An 18,952-nucleotide genomic window follows, 5' to 3' on the forward strand; every position below is an offset into this window, starting at 1 on the left:
TATCCCATGTTATTCGAAAAGAACAGGTTGAACAAACAGCAAAGTTGGTATGATGTGATTTTTTTAAAAAACACAAACTGTTTGCGCTTTCGTTCACTTGGCAGTCACATACCACCCCCCATCCCCCAACACACACGCAAGGCCTCTCCTCCCAGCAAATATCACTAAGTCTATTTTGAAGACAGTCATCTTAAACACACCATCCTGATTTGAGAAAACTCCACCTAGCCACTAACCGAAAGACAAAGAGAAACCCATGAAATAGAATAGACAAGCATCCACGAAAAGAAAGTGAGAATATCTATACCATAAAGTTTAGGGATTATATATCCAGATAATGAGGACATATGGTGCTTTTATTTTTTTTATGCTTTATCAAAATTTTAAATTAAAAAATTTAATTTTAAAATTTAAATTCTTAATATTCAAGAAAGAAATGAATTATGTTAAAAAAATCGCACAGGGAATTCCTTGGTGGTCCAGTGGTTAGTACTCCATCCTTCTACTGCTGGGGGTTGGGGTTTTGATCCCTGGTCGGGGAACTAAGATCCCACAAGCCACGGGGCATGGCCAAAAATGAATAAATAAACAAAATAGGAGGTAAAAATTAAGGGAGAATTTTCCCCCTTCAGGAAAAAAAACTGCACGAACGAGCAACATGCCATGACATCACCCCATAACCTGCTCAGATGAGGCTGAGGCTAACCACAGCCCAACTGCTACACAACAGGGCCAGCACGCCCGGCACTGAGCAAGCAGGTGGCTCTGTTCGGGAGAGAGGTTTCCACATTTCCCAGTCACTGTGCACGTGCTTCTGCTGAGACGGTCAAAGCACGTGGGGCCGGAGTTAGCTACCAGCCACCGGGAGGAAGCAGCCCCGCAGAGCTCTGAACGAGGGTCCTGTTCCAAGGAGAAGTCAACTCACCCTTCTCGAAGGGCGTGTATTCCACCTGGTAGGTGCCATCAGCATTGTCTGTGACGAAACACTCGGTGGAGGCCCCTGAGGGGTTGGCAATATGGGTCTTGATGTGGTCGCCTCCGACCTGCGTCAGGGGCCGTGAGTCGACCGTGAAGTCGGTGGTGGCTTCCCGAAACACATCTGCGGAGCAATCACCCAGATAAGAATGTCGCTGTCACCTCAGTGTCAGGAGCAAACCCAAGAGCCAAGGTTCTCGGCACTTCAGAACACACTCGTTTAGGTGATCGCAGACAACTGGTTTCTCCGACTCAGAATCAGGAATATTAATGCCTCCCCACCTTCAATCTCCTTGGCAAAAGAAGCTTCTTCCTAAGCCAAGTAACAACACAACTGCCTGCACACTTCTTGGGACAAAGGTGGGATCTAGGACAGGTTAAAGGCTGAAGACAGCAAGTGTGGTATTAGCCAGCAGTACATTTGAAACCTTTTTCAGATAAGTGCCAAAAATGCAATATGTTGTGTTTCCACCTTTAAAGAGAAAAAAAAAACAGGGGCTTCCCTGGTGGCGCAGGGGACACGGGTTCGAGCCCTGGTCTGGGAGGATCCCACATGCCGCGGAGCAACTAAGCCCGTGCGCCACAGCTACTGAGCCTGCGCTCCGCAACAAGAGAGGCCGCGACAGTGAGAGGCCCGCGCACCACAATGAAGAGTGGTCCCAGCTCGTCCCAACTAGAGAAAGCCCTCGCATAGAAATGAAGACCCAACACAGCCAAAAATAAAAATTAATTAATTAATTAATTAAAACAAAAAACACAGACAAGATTTCTGGCTTTGCCAGGAAAAAAAAAAAAGGGGAAAATCTGCTGACAGTGCTGGGAGTGTGAAGAAACAGAAAGCTGGGGTTGGGCAGCAGAAACACCACATGCTCACCCCTTCACTCTGCTCCCCTCTACTGCTCCCTGATGCAGAGACCACAGGTGAGTTATCTTCTACCCGGCCCGACCCCTATAGTCATTTGAGTTTGCAGCCCTGACTCTCTGAGCTTCCAGTGAGCCCCTGTTACTTTGGCAGCCACCCTCTTTTTCATGAAACCCACCTTTTCCTTCTATTCCTGGCCCAAAGACTTTGACCCTGCTGGTGTCCACGGCAGGCTCCACCTTGACCCTGGCGGGGAAGTGCGGTACAAGCTCACCGCCGTACTTCATAGTCAGCGTGTACATGCCGGCGGTCAGGGGCACGTAGGTCACCGCATAGGTGCCGTCTTTGTTGTTCTCGATACAGACTTCAGCTTTCGCCCCCGAGTCCGAGACGGCTTCCAGGCCCAGGGCCCCCGGGCCTGCTTCTGAACAGTCCACGCTAAGCAGCCCTGCCTCGCCCACTTTCCCATGCTCCAGCCCTGGGCCCGATGCCACAACTTTGGAGGGATCAAACGGCATTTCAATGTCAGCTTTGAAGGGAGAACCAGGTATGTGGACTTCTTCAAAGAGGATGTTGACGAAGTACTCCCCGGGCTTTGTTGGGAGGTAGGAGACGGAGCAGGTCCCGTCGCCATTGTCCGAGCATTCAATTTTGGCCTCACAAGGACCTTCCACGGTTAAGCCCAAACCTCCAGTTCCAGCTCCTTTGGTGTCGATGATGAACTCGGCAGGTTTGCCCACAAGACCGCCTTCAAGGCCAGGACCGTGGGCCTTCACCTATTTGGACAAAGAATAAAAATCAGACTCTGCCCGAAACTGGTATCGCTGCTCAGCCAGCACCGCTTTCAACAGCCAAGCCTGCCATCGGCAGTGAACTGCCCCTCGATGAAGTGGTCCTTCTCCCTGGGGCCTAATGTGTCACACACACTCACCCACAGCACTGAGTTACAGCCACAAGCAGTGGATGCTGCAAACGGCTGAGAAAGGGAGACCTGGCGGTGAACTCATTCAACACGGAAGGGCATGTCAGAGGCATGGCTTTCCCTCTCCTGCCAGGCTTGGCTCGAGGGCTGGAGCTGGACACCTAACATCTAGTCCAACAAACACACTCGGGTTTCCTGGGTTGAACACTCACTGAATGGCTTTCATGGACCTCACTGTTGCTTTGGCTGCTATACCTCCCTCAACAAATTCTGAATAATAAAAAACTGAACTATAATGGTGAATACATGTCATTATATGTTTGTCCCAACCCATAGACTGTGTAACACCAAGAGTGAACCCTAATGTAAACTATGAACTTTGGGTGACAACGATGTTGACATAGGTTCATCCATTATAACGGGTGCACACCACTCTGGTGGGTGATGGTGATAATGGAGAGGTTATGCATGAGTGGGGGAGGCGGGATCTGGGAAATCTCTGTGCCTTCCTCTCAATTTTACTATAAACCTAAAATTGCTCTAAAGAATAAAGTCTAATGAAAAAATTAAAAAACGAACAAACATTAAAAAAAAAACCACTTGCTTTTAAAAGAGGGAGGGGATGAGGCTTTCATCTCTTATTCAACAAATAACACGGTTTTATAGGATTCATGCCATTCAAAACACCGGAAATAGTCTCAAACCCTTGACTCAGGGCTACTAGGAAGAAATGATAATAAGTAGAACATATTTTTATATTTCATTATAATAGCTCACCGTGTGTGCCAGATGCCAGACTGAGGCCTCCACACCCGCCATCTGACCTCACCCTTACAGGCTCACTTTGAAGCAAGTACCGTTACCATGCTGACAAATGAAGGACAGGAGTCCCTCACCAAAGCCTCACAGCCAGAGTGAGAGAGGAATAGGGCTGGGGCCCAGCTGCCGAGGGGACCCTTCATGCTGGATTGTAAGAGAGAGAACTACGGAGAACGGGCTGTCATCACAAAACAATTATCTAAAAGGTCTTTGCTGGGCAGAACCAGAGGACTAACTATATGTTATTATCTGCCAACAGAGGACAAGTTCTGGAACAAAAACGAAAGCTGACCTTGGTGGGATCAGGCGGCAGTGAGGCCTCCACCGTGTAAGGGCTCCCGGGCACGGGGTGTCCATCGTAGGTCACGTCAACAGCATACAGCCCCTCCTCCCGGGGAATGTACTTGGCCGTGCTGCTCTCCCGGCCCGTCACGGGCGCCACCAGGCATGGCACAACCTTCCTCGAGGGGCTCAGGATCGTCACGTCCAGCTTCCCCTGACCTCCCGCTCCCCTGCTGTCAATGGCGAACTCCTGATCCTTCCCAACTTCGACTCCTGGAAAAAAGGAAACAAGCCAAAGGGATGAGCTGACCCTGCAGCAAAAACACAGCTGAGGGCAGAGATGGTTCCTTGGACACAGGACGTCTTCTCAGCCTCTACAACAGACCCTGGCTGATGCAGGACAAGAGGCAAGACCGAGTAAGAATAATCACCATTCTGGCCTCAATAACAACCAGTACAAGAACACTAATTAATTCCTTATGATAATAATAATGATAGTCGTCATTCACTGAACGCATTTTACATACCAGGCGTGAGGACGGCATATCATCTCCTTTCATTTCAACACAACGCTACAGGGTACTTATTAGTAACCAAGGAATTTAACAGAAGGGGAAACTGAGGCTCACAGGGGTTAACTGACTTGCCTGGGGTACATACATGTCCACCAGACCACAAAGCTGGGACTCAGATCTAAATTTACTTGACCCCATAATCTGCAGTAAGTTATAACCTGATACTGTTGTCTCTTCTTTAATTACTTTTGGTGTTAACTTTATATCAAAACACTCCCAGAAGCCAATGTTTTATTTACTAATTCTTGGCAGCAAATTCAGTCCTACAGCCAAGAACGCAAAAGTCACAGGGTTGGCCAATGCAGAGGCACTGAAGCAAGCCCTGAGAATTGACTCTCTGTATTGTGCTGATACATGAAAGGTCTTTGCAAAGCAGGGCCACAGAAAACCCATGTGTTACATTTGACAAAAACAAGGAAAGGACTCTGAACCCAAACAAAAGCACTGGGAGCCTAGGGTCCCCACCACAACCCAGGCAAGTCCTGACTTGGGCAATACAGGGCCTGCCAAGATGAGCAGTTTCAAGCCACAAGCAAAGAGGTCTCGGAGCTCCACATCCCAAAGACTTTTCCTAATTGGCATCATACTTTTCCTAGTTTGGAGTCAAAACCCTCGGTGTCTTGGAGAAAGGAGTAACAAGGAGACATGTTAACGATTAGACAGTGACTATTCTTATGCTTAGAGCTGGCTGCTGCCAAGGAACAAAAACCAACATCGGGCTCTCGCTTCAGAGCCCCCGGAGCTGGGAGCTGGCCTCACTCACAACTCGTACATTTGGGTCACAGGGCACCGAAGGTGCTCACCGAGGGTCCCGCTGAGACCTGGAGAAACCCACAGAACAAGAGGCCTGCCCTGAGGGTGTGCACAGAGCCCCACGTGACCCTGAAACCAGGAGACCATGTACCACTGAGGTGCAGCCAGGCTGTGGCCGTGCCAACAAGAGGATGGAGGTGTGAACGTTCTCTAACGTAACACTGACGCAAAAAGGCAGGCTGAAGACCTATGGGTATTGCAGGGTAACTTTAGTGCAAAGTAAGCGTTGCCAAACATTTTCTGCTGGCACTAAGTATGTGCAGACGCAGAAAGAAGATGTGCGAGGACAGAAACTAAACTGGTAACTTTGGTTAACCCTATAGGGAGTGGGAAAGGTAATGCTTCAAGTAGAACATATTCTTGTCTGTGATGTCTTTTTTTTTTTTTTTTTTTTTTGCGGTACGCGGGCCTCTCACTGTTGTGGCCTCTCCCGCTGCGGAGCACAGGCTCCAGACGCGCAGGCTCAGCGGCCATGGCTCACGGGCCCAGCCGCTCCGCGGCACGGGGGATCCTCCCAGACTGGGGCACGAACCCGTGTCCCCTGCATCGGCAGGCGGACCCCCAACCACTGCGCCACCAGGGAAGCCCCTTGTGATGTCTTTTAGATGAAAAATGGATTTTTGTATGACCTGTGTAAAAAATACTTTTATGATCACGTGTTAAACTTGACAAGCTGAGTGACAAGTACACGAGTGTGCATATTGTACTATTCTCTTCACTTTTTCATTTATTCATTCAGTTATTTCATCTATTTAAATGAGCTTGTACTAATAAGATACCTGACAAGCTAAAGGAATATCCAGACTGGGGTGGGGAGATGCACTGTAGTTGTGGTTTCTGAGAGCCCGGAAGTTGGCTTTTACGCTTGACCCTAAGGTGGATTCAGTGGCCAAGGAGTGTTGGCACAATAGAAATCTGTCAGAGGGCCACATGCCCCAAATTCTCTGTCATAAAAACTTTCTGCTGTGATGCCAGCAGTTACCGAGGACTGACTATGACCCAGCTCCTGAATTATTAGCTCATTTAATTCTCACAATATTCCCTTGAGTATTCTTCCCCCACCTCCACGGAACAAATGAGAAAACGGAGGCTTGGTGAGGTAAAGGGGCAGGTAGGGTCACAGAGCTACTCCACGGGATAGCCCTAATTCAAACCTGTCTGTCTGACTGCAAAATCTCATATGGCAGAATTTGCTTCCCTGCAAATTGTCTTTGAAGGGGATGTAACTGCTCTTCAATGACCCATCTCCCCCCACCATTCATGACGCACTTACTGTTTTCCAGCCCATTAATTTTTATCCTGCTCAGATCCAGCGGAGCGGCCACGCCCACCGTGAAAGGGCTTTTAGGGATGGGATCGCCACCGTATGTAACCAGAACCTGCATGCTGCCCTGGAATGAGAGAGGAAACCGAGGACACGTTTGGGTACCAACATCCTACCTTGCCGTTTCAACCTGCCTTCCAGGTCTTTCATTCTTCCCAGAGACACAGGGTATAAGACTCCAGCTGATTCAGAAAGCATCTCAGATATATTTCTCTAAGTTTTTGGGCTCCATGGCAAGAATGACAGAGAAATCAGACGAAAAAGAGCAACTAACAACGACAGGGACAGCTTAATGAGCATACCATGCTCATCCTTTTAAGCATTTCCTTAATTCAATCTCAAAACGGTCCTAAGAGGGCGTTCCCGTTGTTCTTACCATTTTTCCAGGAGATGAAACTACAGCTCAGGAAGGTAAAATCACTTGCCCCAGGGCAAGTGCGGGGCCCCATGCCCACGGTACCCAAACCTGTGTCAGTCCTAGCCGCTCTGCCATGTCACCTCCCCACCCAGCTAAACAACCAGCCCTGGCCATAGGCAAAGCAGGGAGGCCACAGGGCCTCTAACCGAACAAAATCTTTTGTCTCCACGTCCTGGGACTTCAGGCCACTAGGCTGCGAAATGAATTTGCAAGAGTTTGCCTGGGGCTGTTCTGAGACCACTGCACAGTATCGAAACTCGCGCATCTGTGGCAATGAAAGAAAAGTTGCCAGTGTGAAGGCAGACTGAGCCTGTGGGACTGGCAGTCCCCTCGCCAGCAGCCCCGAGGCCATGGAGGCACAGCGTGGCCAGTCCTGGCCCACTCGCTGCTGGCTTCCTCTCTCCACGGTCGGCTGAGTCCCCTCCCTCCAAACCAAGGCTCCATGAAAGCCCACAGCTGCCTCAGTAGATTAAGGCCCTCCTCACCTCAAATGTCTGGGCATCACGTAAGAGGATGTGGGAAGGGAAGGAGCAAGGCGGAGGGAGGGATGATTCCTTGCAGGAATACAGAGGACTCGCTAACATTCAGTCCCTGCTGAAAGCTGTCACGGACCAAGTGTTAAAAGGGTGCAGCTTTTGGCCTATGAATATTTTCTCACATTCCTTGTGTAATAAAGAAGGAGGGAAAAGACAAGACAAAAATTAGTGGCATCAATGAAGGAGGGAGGACTGACTTTCCAGGATGTATTAGCACTGCACACAAAACCAATGAGCCCACTATCTGAAGAGTATAATATCTCATGGTAAGATGTACGTGGTCACATTCAACAGAGCGGGGGCTGGTTTGTTGCTTCAGCCCTCAAGGCATTGCCAACATGCCAGCTCTTCCCGAGGGTATGCCCCCAAACCCCGAAGTCCTCGAGGGCTAGGCCTCCCAGCTAACCAAGGGTCCCGGAAAAACCTTCTCCACCACCCACTAGAATTCAGGAGACCACTTCTCTGGAGTGCCAAAGGAGTGAGGGGAAAATCCTCTTTCAGTTAAGCCCATCTGTCCCATGAAAGAAAGCATATTCTCATTACCAGTTATACAAAACACAACAAAACCGAGACAGGAAATTAACTGTACCTTAAATAACTTAATGAGGGGGAGAAAGAAAGCTTAAGAGATTTACACCTGCGATGGCCTGTAGCATTTCAAGATTTCCTCTGAGGCCCCAGCCAAGGAACGGCCTATGCATTTTCCCCAGGAGGCTAGGAAGTGAGGAAGATCTGAGCAGTGACCACCAGTGCCTTTCAGAGACTTTGCTGATGGCCACACAGTTGTATTTTATTTATTTTGGGGCCACGCCACACGGCACGCGGAACTTCCCCGACCAGGCATTGAACCCACGCCTCCTGCAGTGAAAGCGCGGAGTCTTAACCACTGGGAAGTCCTGCCAGATGGGTTTATCCTCTCCCTTCCAGGCTTCTGAGACCTTCATCTCATTCTGCACGAGACCCACGAGAAAAGGACCGAGAAAGCTACCCACAGCTCCCTCCTCCAGAGACCTCTGTGACAGCTATGGCTACCAACAGTAATAACCTTTCAAGGGAGGGACTGTTCTCCTGTGAGGCCCAGTGAGCTCCGGGGGCTTCCTAAAGGCGCCACAGCAGCATGTGGAGTTCTCAGTTCCCAGTGGCTCCTGACTCGGCATGTCGGGGAGCTGTTGCCACCGGCTCCTCAAACCACTCTGTTCAGGGAAGCTTGGGGTGAGAAACTGAAGTCATTGAGGCCACAGACAACGAAAAGCACAGAAGGCAAAATCCTCCAGGGAAACTGTCATTGTATAATGGCCCTTCTACCTCTGACCTCTGGGCGGGTCTTCAAGCCCCAGCCCAAGAAGTCCACTCCCCGCTAAGGCAAAAACTCTGACCACTGTCTTCCAACACGAACAGGATCAACCAGCAACGTCCATCACTGGTCCACGGCAGGCAGGTGAGCTGTGGACTGGGGCCCTGCAGGGGACAGCAGCCGCCTGCAGGTGTCACGGAGCAAAGAGCCAGCAGTCGGGTGGGGGCCGCAGTGCCTCACACAGCAGCCCAAAATCTGAGGGTTAAGCATTCACCCTAAGCCAGGATCCACCCTTGTCTCTCCACACACACTCAACAGCTGCATTTCTGGAAAGTTCCAGCCTCTTAATCCCTAAAACCACCACAAGAAGGTGCGCCTGTGGGCAGCGACCTGAAAAGTAACCCCGTGCGGCTTTCTGGGCTGACCCAAGTCTCTTAACCACATCCAAGAGCAGAGCTCAAAGGCACGCTTATTTCACCCAATCTTGAGCTGTTAGCTGTCAGCTCTTCAGAAAAGAGAGTTCAAAGTAGAATGAGGATGTGTCAGCTCCACTCTCCTACCAGATTACAAAGTTCTCATGTTGTTTCTGCTTGTGAGTTGAGGCTCCACTTCGTTTATTCACCCATTCGGCCATAAATCATACAAAGCAATTACAGCACCAGACCCTGTGCCTGGGGCTGAGAATGGAAAGATATATATAACATGATACCCTAACCTTGGAAACTCACAATCTAAGAGTAGAGATTTAATCTGTTTTCTTTGCCATAGAGAAACAGGCAGAATTGCAATCTGCCCAAATAATAAAACAGTAAACCTCACTCTAAACAACAAACGAGAGGGATGGGAGAGGCACCGTGGAGTCATCGCAGTAAAGGCAGGGACTGACAGCATTTGCACAAATAGCCCCAAGAGGCCACCAAGCATGCCAACAGCCCTCAGACCTGCTACGATCAGACATATGGATGAACTTGACCTTGGGGTGACTCTAGAGTAAGGCGCTTCCCACTCTAGCTACATTTCAAATGTGATAAAACAGGACTGGGCTCCCGACCTCCACCTCCACCTCGACTGGCAGCTGGGAGCATCCAGGGCATCAGGTTCTAAAGTCCTTTCTGGGGGTGCAGGTCAAAACCTGAGGCTGTCCTGATGTCTGCAACTTACTTTCTAGCAACTCAGCCGAAACACAAAAAGGTATATAGGATCAAGAGTCTCAAAATGTTTTCACAAGAGTCTTGTGATCTTGACCAGCGATCATGGCCATGCTTTCTTGTACCTTCTTCTAAGGAATGTGGAGAATTGGCAACAAAGATGCTATCAAGCTGGTGTTGCCAGTGGTAAGGCTCCCATCAGCCCTGATAAGCATCCCTAGGAAAATAATTACCTAAATAATTAGCACAGAGCAGCCTGATGAGAAAACCGTATTCATCTACAAAAGTTTTCGTTTTACCATTACTAATAATGAACCCTCATTAGGGTAAAGAGAAACCACAGGAAGAAGCACATGTGGAGATAAAGGGCCACATAGAACCTGCCCTAGAGAACCTCGCACTGCCAGGCAAGTTCTCATAGTAAAGATTCCATCTCCAAGCATGTGTAGCCCCCAGTGCAGGGGGGGACACCCACACCACTCCCTCATCCTCACTGTACCCCTCATTCTTTCCCACTACACTCTGGCCAGGTCCTCACTGAGAGGGCCCAGGGCAGAAGTGATGCTTTTCAAACAGTGCTTCTACAGAAAGCATCGCCCTTCCTCTCTTAAAAATGGCATTTCTCACATAGGGGGACTCTTCTTCAAGAATGAAGGAATCTCAGAGGTTTGGAGTGACTGTTTAGAACGCTATGCATAAGTGGGAGAATCCAGGCTTTTCTATAGGAGCTCCCCAGACCCTAGCCGTGTAGCCACGAATCAAAATAAAATTTTAAATAAGTAAACATGAATTCATACAGAGAGGTGAATTTTTAGGCCCTTATTGCCTAAAACAACCGGAGCAAAGCAGCCGGGATGACAAAATCCTGTCTGTATTCCTGTATTTTGTAAAAGGGAATAATTTAGTGCTTGAAGTACCATTTCGGGCTTGAGGGACTAAAGGCTCTTTGAGAAAGACCCCACTGCACCACCTCGTAAAAAGGGTAAACTAAGGCAAAAGGGCCAGCGAGGACAAAGGCACGGCAATTCTTTCCCTGTGAGTAATTAGTAAAACACTAAAACCAAGAACGGAGGTGGGAAATGGGGGTGGGAAAAAACAACTAGCTTCCTGCTTGTTCTTGGGGAATCCTCCAGGCCCTCCTGGTAGAACCCATCAGGCTTTTCGTCAGCATTCCCAGAGGGGCTCGGAAGGAAAGGGGGAATCTCCTCCTGCCACAGAGCAGCACAGCTCAGAGCACAGACTGCCGCCCCGCCTCCCCGTGTCCGGAGTGACCCAGCCCAGCACCGAGTGGGGAGGGGCCCTACCTGCTGGGTGGGCGTGTATTTAACGGTGTGGGAATAGTCATAATTATCAATGACGTCCAAATCCTTCACGGTGTCGCCAGGAAGGGGGCTGCTGAACTGCACGTTGAGGGGGGCTTTTCCGGCCCCTTTGGTGTAGACGGTGAAGTGGGTCGGTTTCCCGTTTTCCACACCTGGGAGGGGACAGTGAAGTGAGGAGACAGGCCCAGCTGGAGGGGTTTCACTTTTAGCACCAGTCTGACAGGTTCATCAGCACAGGCTTCCGCAAGGCAGTAGGTGGAGACAGGGGCTGGCGTTTGGCCAGCGGCTCAGCTGAGCAGGGCCCCTGCTGAACTGGAGCCCCAACAGAGCCCCTGCTCCAGGGGAGGTAAGTCACTCACGGCCCTGGACCAACCATGCCCACTGCCTCCAGGGTGACCTCATGCACACATGCCACCTTACCTGCTTTGCTGAGCCCCGGGCCTTCTGCCTTCACTTTGCTGGCGTCGTGGGAAGGGTCGACTTTGACTCTGAAAGGGCTGGCGGGAATTTCCTGTAGCAGAGACACTGTCTCAGTAGGAAAGTCCCTGAAGCCACTGCCTGAGCTTAGCCTTCTGCCCAAAGCAAAGGAGGAGACCTCAGCATGACTTCCACTCTAGCAGATGGTGAGCAACTTCCGTCACCATTAGTCAAGTCTTCAGGCGCTAGCATCAGGTAAGGACCATCAGTGGTCACTCATGAATACCTGGATCCCTGACATCACAGCTAAAGGATGGGTTTCCACAAACCACTCCGACAACTCTCAGCCTTTGACACCAAATGCTGAGTACTTAGGATACAAAATACTGCCAAAAATAAAACCCCAAACAACAATAATACACGGGGTCGGAGGAAGGAAAGGGGCATTCCTCCAGGGACAACAGAGAGTTACGGTTTGAGGAATGCAAGGAATTGATTATAAATGCAATGACTGCAATTCTTCAAAAAGAATCTTTCAGAATAAAGGCAGAACAGGTTAAGTGGATGAAGCCAACTCAAGACCAATACCTTTAAGGCACAGACCTTTCTCCTGAGGTCCCTATCTTTACGTAAGATGAATCTGAATCACCAGAATTCAACTATTCCCTGTTTCAGGGTACTGCGGCTTCTTGTCTTCATTATCACATATAAATATGAATTCTATCTGAAATTCAAAACCCCTCTCCCTAGAAAAGTTTAAAGCCTGAGGCCAAGGTCATCATTGCAGAGAAAGTATGGCACACATCTAGAAACGAATTACGTTTCATTCAAAAACCGGATGAAAGTTTGTTATGATCCAATTTCTTTCCAGAGTCTGGCTTTTAACCACTGACTACACGGCCCCACTTTTGTTAGAAAGTGGTACAATTTTAGTTCTGGGTGTTTGTTCCTTCTTGGTTTCAAGGAAGCAGAGAGGAAAACTATTGGGCAGAGTTCTCAAGACACCTTCCCTGTTGCTGAAAAAAGCAAAAAGGAAATATGAACACAGGTGGCCAGAAAGAACCCAAGTCCAAACACACACCTGAGAGGCAAAGAGAACTTTGATAGTGTATCGCCCGGCGGCAGGAGGCACATATTTGACAGTAAACGTGTCATTGGCGTTGTGAATAATGTCAAAATCCACGTCTTCCTCATCGTCACTTAACACCCGGGCATCACATTTAATGCCAACGCTGACATCACCTGGAACAGACCAGCTTATTAGCACCGGTTTACGAGAAACAGCACGTCCCATGCAATCACTTCCAGCTCAGGCTCACACCCCAGAAAAGCAACTGGGAAGTTTCCAGTAAGAAACCTGAGAAAGGGATGGTACTTAAATAATGGTTTTGCAGACAGAACGGAGGATTAGCAAAGATATCACCACAGAACTGACACACAGGCTCATCAGATGAACAATTACCTATTCAGGTGGGTTACTATCTCCTGGTTCAAAGTTCATTACCCATGAAAGGTTACAAAGAGAACTTCCTTCCCCAAGAAACAACGAGCACTGAGTCGGGTGAAGCCCCCTCTCACCTTCGCCAGCCTCGGTACAGTCCACTGTGAAGTGAGTAGGCTCGTGCGCCTTCAGTCCACTTCTCTCCACTCCTGGCCCAAACACTTTGACCTTCTGGGGATGGCTACCCTGCCTGATGTTGACCTAGAGAGGACGGGGAAAAAAGTTGTAATCAAGTTCTTCTCCCCGTGGATCCAGTAAAGACACTCTCAGTTGTTAGAATGCTGTACTTCTGGGCAATCTACGGCACTCGGCCCTTTGGGCCACTCCATCTTCCAAGGCCCACCAAGCATGGGTCTTTCCATATATTTGCCTTGGCCATCAAGCATGGACTCCAGACTGGCCTCGGGGCTGGGCTTTTTCATTACCACGACCAAGGTTTCACCTCACAACCTACCCTGTAAGGGCTGTGCGGGATGTTGACACCTCCCCAGACCACGGCAATGGTGTGCTTGATGGGCTTCACCGGGGTGTACGAGCAAGCGTAGGTGCCATCCATCCGGCTCTGCATCTGGATGTCAATGGGCTGGCCGTCCCCGTCCTGCAGAAGGGCAGAGGCTAAGAACAGAGCTGACCCTCACACTGTCTCCATCCACTGTGGCCTCCCAAGACAACCAAGTCACTGCTCACTCATCCCACAAAATCTCATGGAACACCTATGACAGCACCTATGAACACAAGTGATAAAACACTACATGCATGTACGCACGCATTTTTACTTACTAAGAGAAAACGGTCCCAAAAGAAAGCCATGGCCACTCAGTGCTTCTTAATTTTAATTCCTGCATTTAAATCCTTGGGCCAAATTCAATTAAATTAGATAGATATATCTGATAAACCCTTGTTTACAAACCCTCCCATCACAGTGTGAGTAGCTTCAGCCACACTGAAGGACATTTACAGGGAAATCTGAAACAATCAAGCCTCATTTCCACGGAGCACAAATCATAAAAATTTGCCCCTTGCTTTACATGTTAGAATCTCATTCAGTCCTCACACAAACCCTACAAAATAAACATTGTTATTCGCAGTGTGTGGATGAGGAAACCGAGGATCAGATGGACTGAGCGACTTTCCATTACGTGGATGGATCCTGTTACCTGACAATCACCTGCACAGGTCGTCCCTAGAAACTTACCTGAGCAAATATCTTTAAGGGAGCTTTGCCGGCAGCCTTAGGATCCACGGTGAACTCGGCCAGATTGTTGACGATGCAGCCAGATTTCTCCAAACCTGGCCCGTATGCTTGCACCTGGGGCAAAGGGCCAATAGTGATTCTCTTTCTGTGTAATGCCCTAACTGTGCTCCTATCAGAAGACTGGTAACCAGGAAATGGGAGAAAAGGAAAACAACTGTGTCTGGCTTCACAGTACCTACATAATAGGATGGTTATGGGAAGGAAAATGCTAAAGTAGGCTGGGACTTAAAAATAAAAACATGCAGGAGAAAAAGTCTGTAAAACCAGGCCCCAAACTGGCCTGTGCTCCCTGTCTTAATCTGTGCAGTAACCGGGGCAGGGACCTCCAGCCATGCCCACCTCCAGTTTCAATGCTCCTGCTTTGTGAGGGCTCAGAACCTCTCCCACTGACAACACTCCAAAAGTTTGCAGCCCCAGAGAGTAAAGGACCAGCAGTTGGCCAAAGACGAGCAGCTGCCAGCCTGGACTGATGTCACCCTACGGTCAGCTGTCCAGGTGGGCCAACGGCAGCACACAGGGCGGGGGCAAGGGCTTCCTCCTGTCAGCCAGGCTGGCTCAGACTTGATGCTAATCAGCTTGCTAAATGTTTGAGAGAAGCTCTTGCAAACACTGCTCCAATTTAAGAGAGGGGGAGCTGGGGAGGAAAATTTTAAAACCTTTATCTATGGATCACCTTGAAATAATAACTACAGCAAGTGGCAAGACTGAAATATGATGCTCGGGGTTGCGAGAAAATAGCAGCTTACAGAGCCCCCTCTGCGGGCCAGGCACTGTTCTAAGGGCTGTCTTCATTCACATTACCTCCTTGAATCATGACAGAAACTCTAAGAGGCAGACACTCGTATCATTCCCATTTGATAGAGTCAGAGAGGTAAGTTACGTGCCCCATGTTACAAAGGTACTAAGAGGTACTACCAGGCTTCTAATTCAGGCCTTTTTCCTTCCTAAGCTCTCAAAGGCTCTGCTCTGCGATTTCTCCACATGCTGCTCAAGGAAACTCTGTGGGCACTGGGAGGAGTGCCAGGAGCCAGAGAAGAGAGCACAGAACATGACAAGTTGATTCACCAGATCCGGGTTGTAGTCTCCCGAGGCGGGGTGGATGTAGGCCATGTAGGGACTGTCTTTGATGTCCTCATCGTCACACATGATGTGAACGGCATATTCACCGGGCTCCTTGGGCCAGTACTTGACATCACACGATCCGTCGTTCTGGTCATCATACTCAATCTTTGCCTGGGAGGGGCCTTCAATGGCAAACCCTGGGGGATAGGGTGGGAGGATCCCCCTGGTTACATGGCGGAAGGTATCTAGTCTGGGTTACTACTAACCCACTCCCTCCACCTCCCTGAAAACCAAGTGCTAGCCAGAAGACTGAAATCTGTTTAGGTCCCTTTCCCACAAAACCAAGCCTACTGAGTCTTCACTAGAGACAGAAGGTTGGATTTTATACTTTTTTTTTTTAAACATCGTCAAAGAGGAAGGTCAACCAGCAAATCTTTCTGTTGGCAATATGGCAACACAAGCCAAAAAGCCTTAAAACAATGCCCATCCTTTGTCCCACCAAATCCACTGCTGGGCTTTTATCTGAAGGAAGTAACCAAGGATGTGTGTAAACAGTTAGATACAAGGATATATATACAGCATTGTTTTTATAGCAAAACCCTGGAAATAACTAGAGAGCCTAACAGTAGCTATATCGATGCACTGTAATTCCACAGAAGCCATGGGAAATCAAGACATATCCTATATTTGCCTGAGGCAGAAAGATATAAAGGCCACCCCCAGGTATTTTTGCAGCAGATCAATATTTGTATGCCTATGTACAGGGAAAAAGTCTGCAAGGATATACCTAAAGGCTTAATATTACCTCTAGTCTACAAGGATATACTGGATTGGCCAAAAAACTTCGTTCGGGTTTTTCCATAACATCTTACGGAAAACCGAAAGAACTTTTTGGCCAGCCCAATATTAAGATGTTTATTATTTCTCTAAAAGGAAAAGTTCCATGTGATTTCCTCTTTTCCCCTCTTTGCTTATTTCTATTAGCTAACAAAGAGGTCCTCAAACTTTGGCCGCTGGGCCAAATCTGACCCACTGCCTGTTTTTGCAGATAAGGAACACAGCCAGTACCCTCACCTACGGATTTTCTATGGCTGCTTTCACACTACAAGGCAGTCATATAGTTGCAACAGAGAGAATATGACCCGCAGTACTGATAGATTTGCTATCTGGTCCTTTACAGAGAGAGAGGTGCTGACCATTGTTCTAAAATGATCATATATACATCAGACGTTTACTTAAAATATACTCAGTTATGCTCCAAAGAGTATTTACTCCCCAAATTTCTAGTTTGAGCAAAATTCATTCACTGATCTAAACTCAGGATCAGTCAGTAATATCTGCCGTGTGCCTACTGTGTTCCTGGCGCTGTTTTAGACACAACGTCCATAAAAGGCCTCTGCCCTCAAGGTGTAGTGGATGAATGAATGCTGGTGCCAGAGGCAGAGGGCAACTGGAAGGTCAGGGGGAGAGGGGAACTGCAATTCCACAGCAGTACCCAGAGGTGGACTCAGATGGTCAGGCGGCCAGGAAGCCCCGGGGAGTGAGGCTGAGAGGAGGCCTCAATACACAGCCTGACACGTAATCCAGGGACCCTGCAATCTCCGCTCACCAAAAGCTGCTTCCACTCACCCAGAGACCCCACCTCAGAACCAACGGACTCCACCACGAAGTCCGCCGACCGCCCAACAACCCCGCCATGGAGGCCAGGGCCCCATGCACGGACTTTCTGCATGCCTGCTTCAGGGCCAACTTGAACTTCAAAGGGGCTAGAAGAAAAGGAACAGAGGAACCATTAAAGAGGAGCAAAGAAGGGGCTACGTACAGCTATAAGCTCTTTACACATATTCTTTCCACTGGCCTGATACTTTTCCCTGCAGCCCCAATCTCCAGCCAAGCCCTTCCTCCAGCCAAGCAGGTTCCCCCACCACTGTTATGTCAACAATATCATGTAATGGGGCTGCTTCAAGCCACACTGCCTTAAACTATCCTGGTCATTTACCTTTTGTGTGCAGGGCTTACCAGACTGTGAGCCCGGGAAGGCTAAGAGAATGCATACTTTTCTATCTGCTGCTTATGCTATAACAAGAAAACTAGGCTGACTAGGCTTTATCTCATACGTGAATGAATGTGCTTTAACTTTGGCACAGGAGATTCTTAAAAGTTTGCTTAGATTCTCAGAAACTTATAATATGCCCAGATATTTCTCAAAGTAAACTGAATTTATTCAGAGTTTAAAGTTGCCCCCAGGAAAGCTGGAAAGTATGTGAATGCAGGGAAGGCAACTGAAGCCCACAAGGCAAAGCTGTAGACTGTGTCCCTCGGTTCCTGACCACACTCACGCAGAGGATTTTAATGTAAACCATAGCAGATTTTGACATTTTATCCATGGCATTCCCGAACAGAGGCACACAGTGAAAGGAGAATCGCAGTATATATAAGGGATATAGACACTCAGCCCATTTGCTCTGTATTACTGTTCCTTCTGGCCTTCTGCCTCCCACCAGCCCCAAACCGACAGCATTTGATTTAAAGCAAGGCAGCTGAAACCACAGCGACTTTCTGCTGCTTTTGAGAACAGGCCAAATGTCTGTGTGCTGCTCTGAAAAAAGAAAAAAAAGAAAGCTTTCAACAAAGCAGCTCTCTTTCCCTCCTGCAGCCCAGGAAGCCGCCACCATGAGTCTGCCCTGGGCCAAGCATGCCTCTGGAGAAGACGCAACTCCAGCTGGAGACTCACCTCTTCGGAATGTGGTGTCCCCCCCATGTGATGGCGATGCTATATTTCCCCGGGGTGCTGGGGTAATACTCAAATGCATACACTCCATCCAGAAAGCCTTTCTGCTTCACCAGCTCCTCCAGACCCTCTGTGGGAAGGAAGCACACCATCTTTCCAATGCAATCCTAGGCTCAGAACGAGAATCCACAAGACAAGGACAGAAAGACAGCGATATCCAGGGGGCTTCCCTGGTGGCACAGTGGTTAAGAATCCACCTGCCAGTGCAGGGGGCACAGGTTCGAGCCCCGGTCTGTGAAGATCCCACATGCTGCGGAGCAACTAAGCCCGTGCACCATAACTATTGAGCCTGTGCTCTACAGCCTGCAAGCCACAACTACTGAGCCCACACGCCACAAGTACTGAAGCCCACGTGCCACAACTGATCCCACATGCCGCAACTACTGAAGCCCACACACCTAGTGTCTGTGCTCTGCAACGAGAAGCCACTGCAATGAGAAGCCCACGCCCCACAACGAAAAGTAGACCCCACTCGCCGCAACTAGAGAAAGCCCGCACGCAGCTTCACGCAGCCAAAAAAGAAAGAAGCCACCCATTTTAGCCGCCCACAAAAACTGGAGAGGGAGCAAACCCTTACGAGGCTGAGGTTAGTATCCCGGTATATCCTTTTCAACTAAAGCCAGATAATGAAAGCGA

General features: G+C 49.0%; 1 protein-coding gene across 4 annotated transcripts in view; it reads right to left on the reverse strand.

The window, feature by feature from the left end:
- Positions 1-18,952, reverse strand: part of FLNB (filamin B) — a 138,425-nt gene that overhangs the window by 42,232 nt on the left and 77,241 nt on the right. For all 4 annotated transcript variants that reach the window (XM_030867524.2, XM_030867521.2, XM_030867520.2 and 1 more), the window contains exons 10-22: positions 18,260-18,386; positions 17,155-17,291; positions 15,529-15,722; positions 14,404-14,517; positions 13,663-13,806; positions 13,286-13,409; positions 12,789-12,949; positions 11,711-11,801; positions 11,273-11,442; positions 6,522-6,639; positions 3,871-4,133; positions 2,016-2,613; positions 926-1,099 (exon numbers count right to left, since the gene is read on the reverse strand). In XM_030867524.2, coding sequence (XP_030723384.2) covers positions 926-1,099; positions 2,016-2,613; positions 3,871-4,133; positions 6,522-6,639; positions 11,273-11,442; positions 11,711-11,801; positions 12,789-12,949; positions 13,286-13,409; positions 13,663-13,806; positions 14,404-14,517; positions 15,529-15,722; positions 17,155-17,291; positions 18,260-18,386 — 2,415 coding nt within the window. The remainder of the gene's footprint in view (positions 1-925; positions 1,100-2,015; positions 2,614-3,870; positions 4,134-6,521; positions 6,640-11,272; positions 11,443-11,710; positions 11,802-12,788; positions 12,950-13,285; positions 13,410-13,662; positions 13,807-14,403; positions 14,518-15,528; positions 15,723-17,154; positions 17,292-18,259; positions 18,387-18,952) is intronic.

Source organism: Globicephala melas, chromosome 11 (assembly GCF_963455315.2).
Source record: "Globicephala melas chromosome 11, mGloMel1.2, whole genome shotgun sequence".
Classification (NCBI taxonomy): Eukaryota; Metazoa; Chordata; class Mammalia; order Artiodactyla; family Delphinidae; genus Globicephala; species Globicephala melas.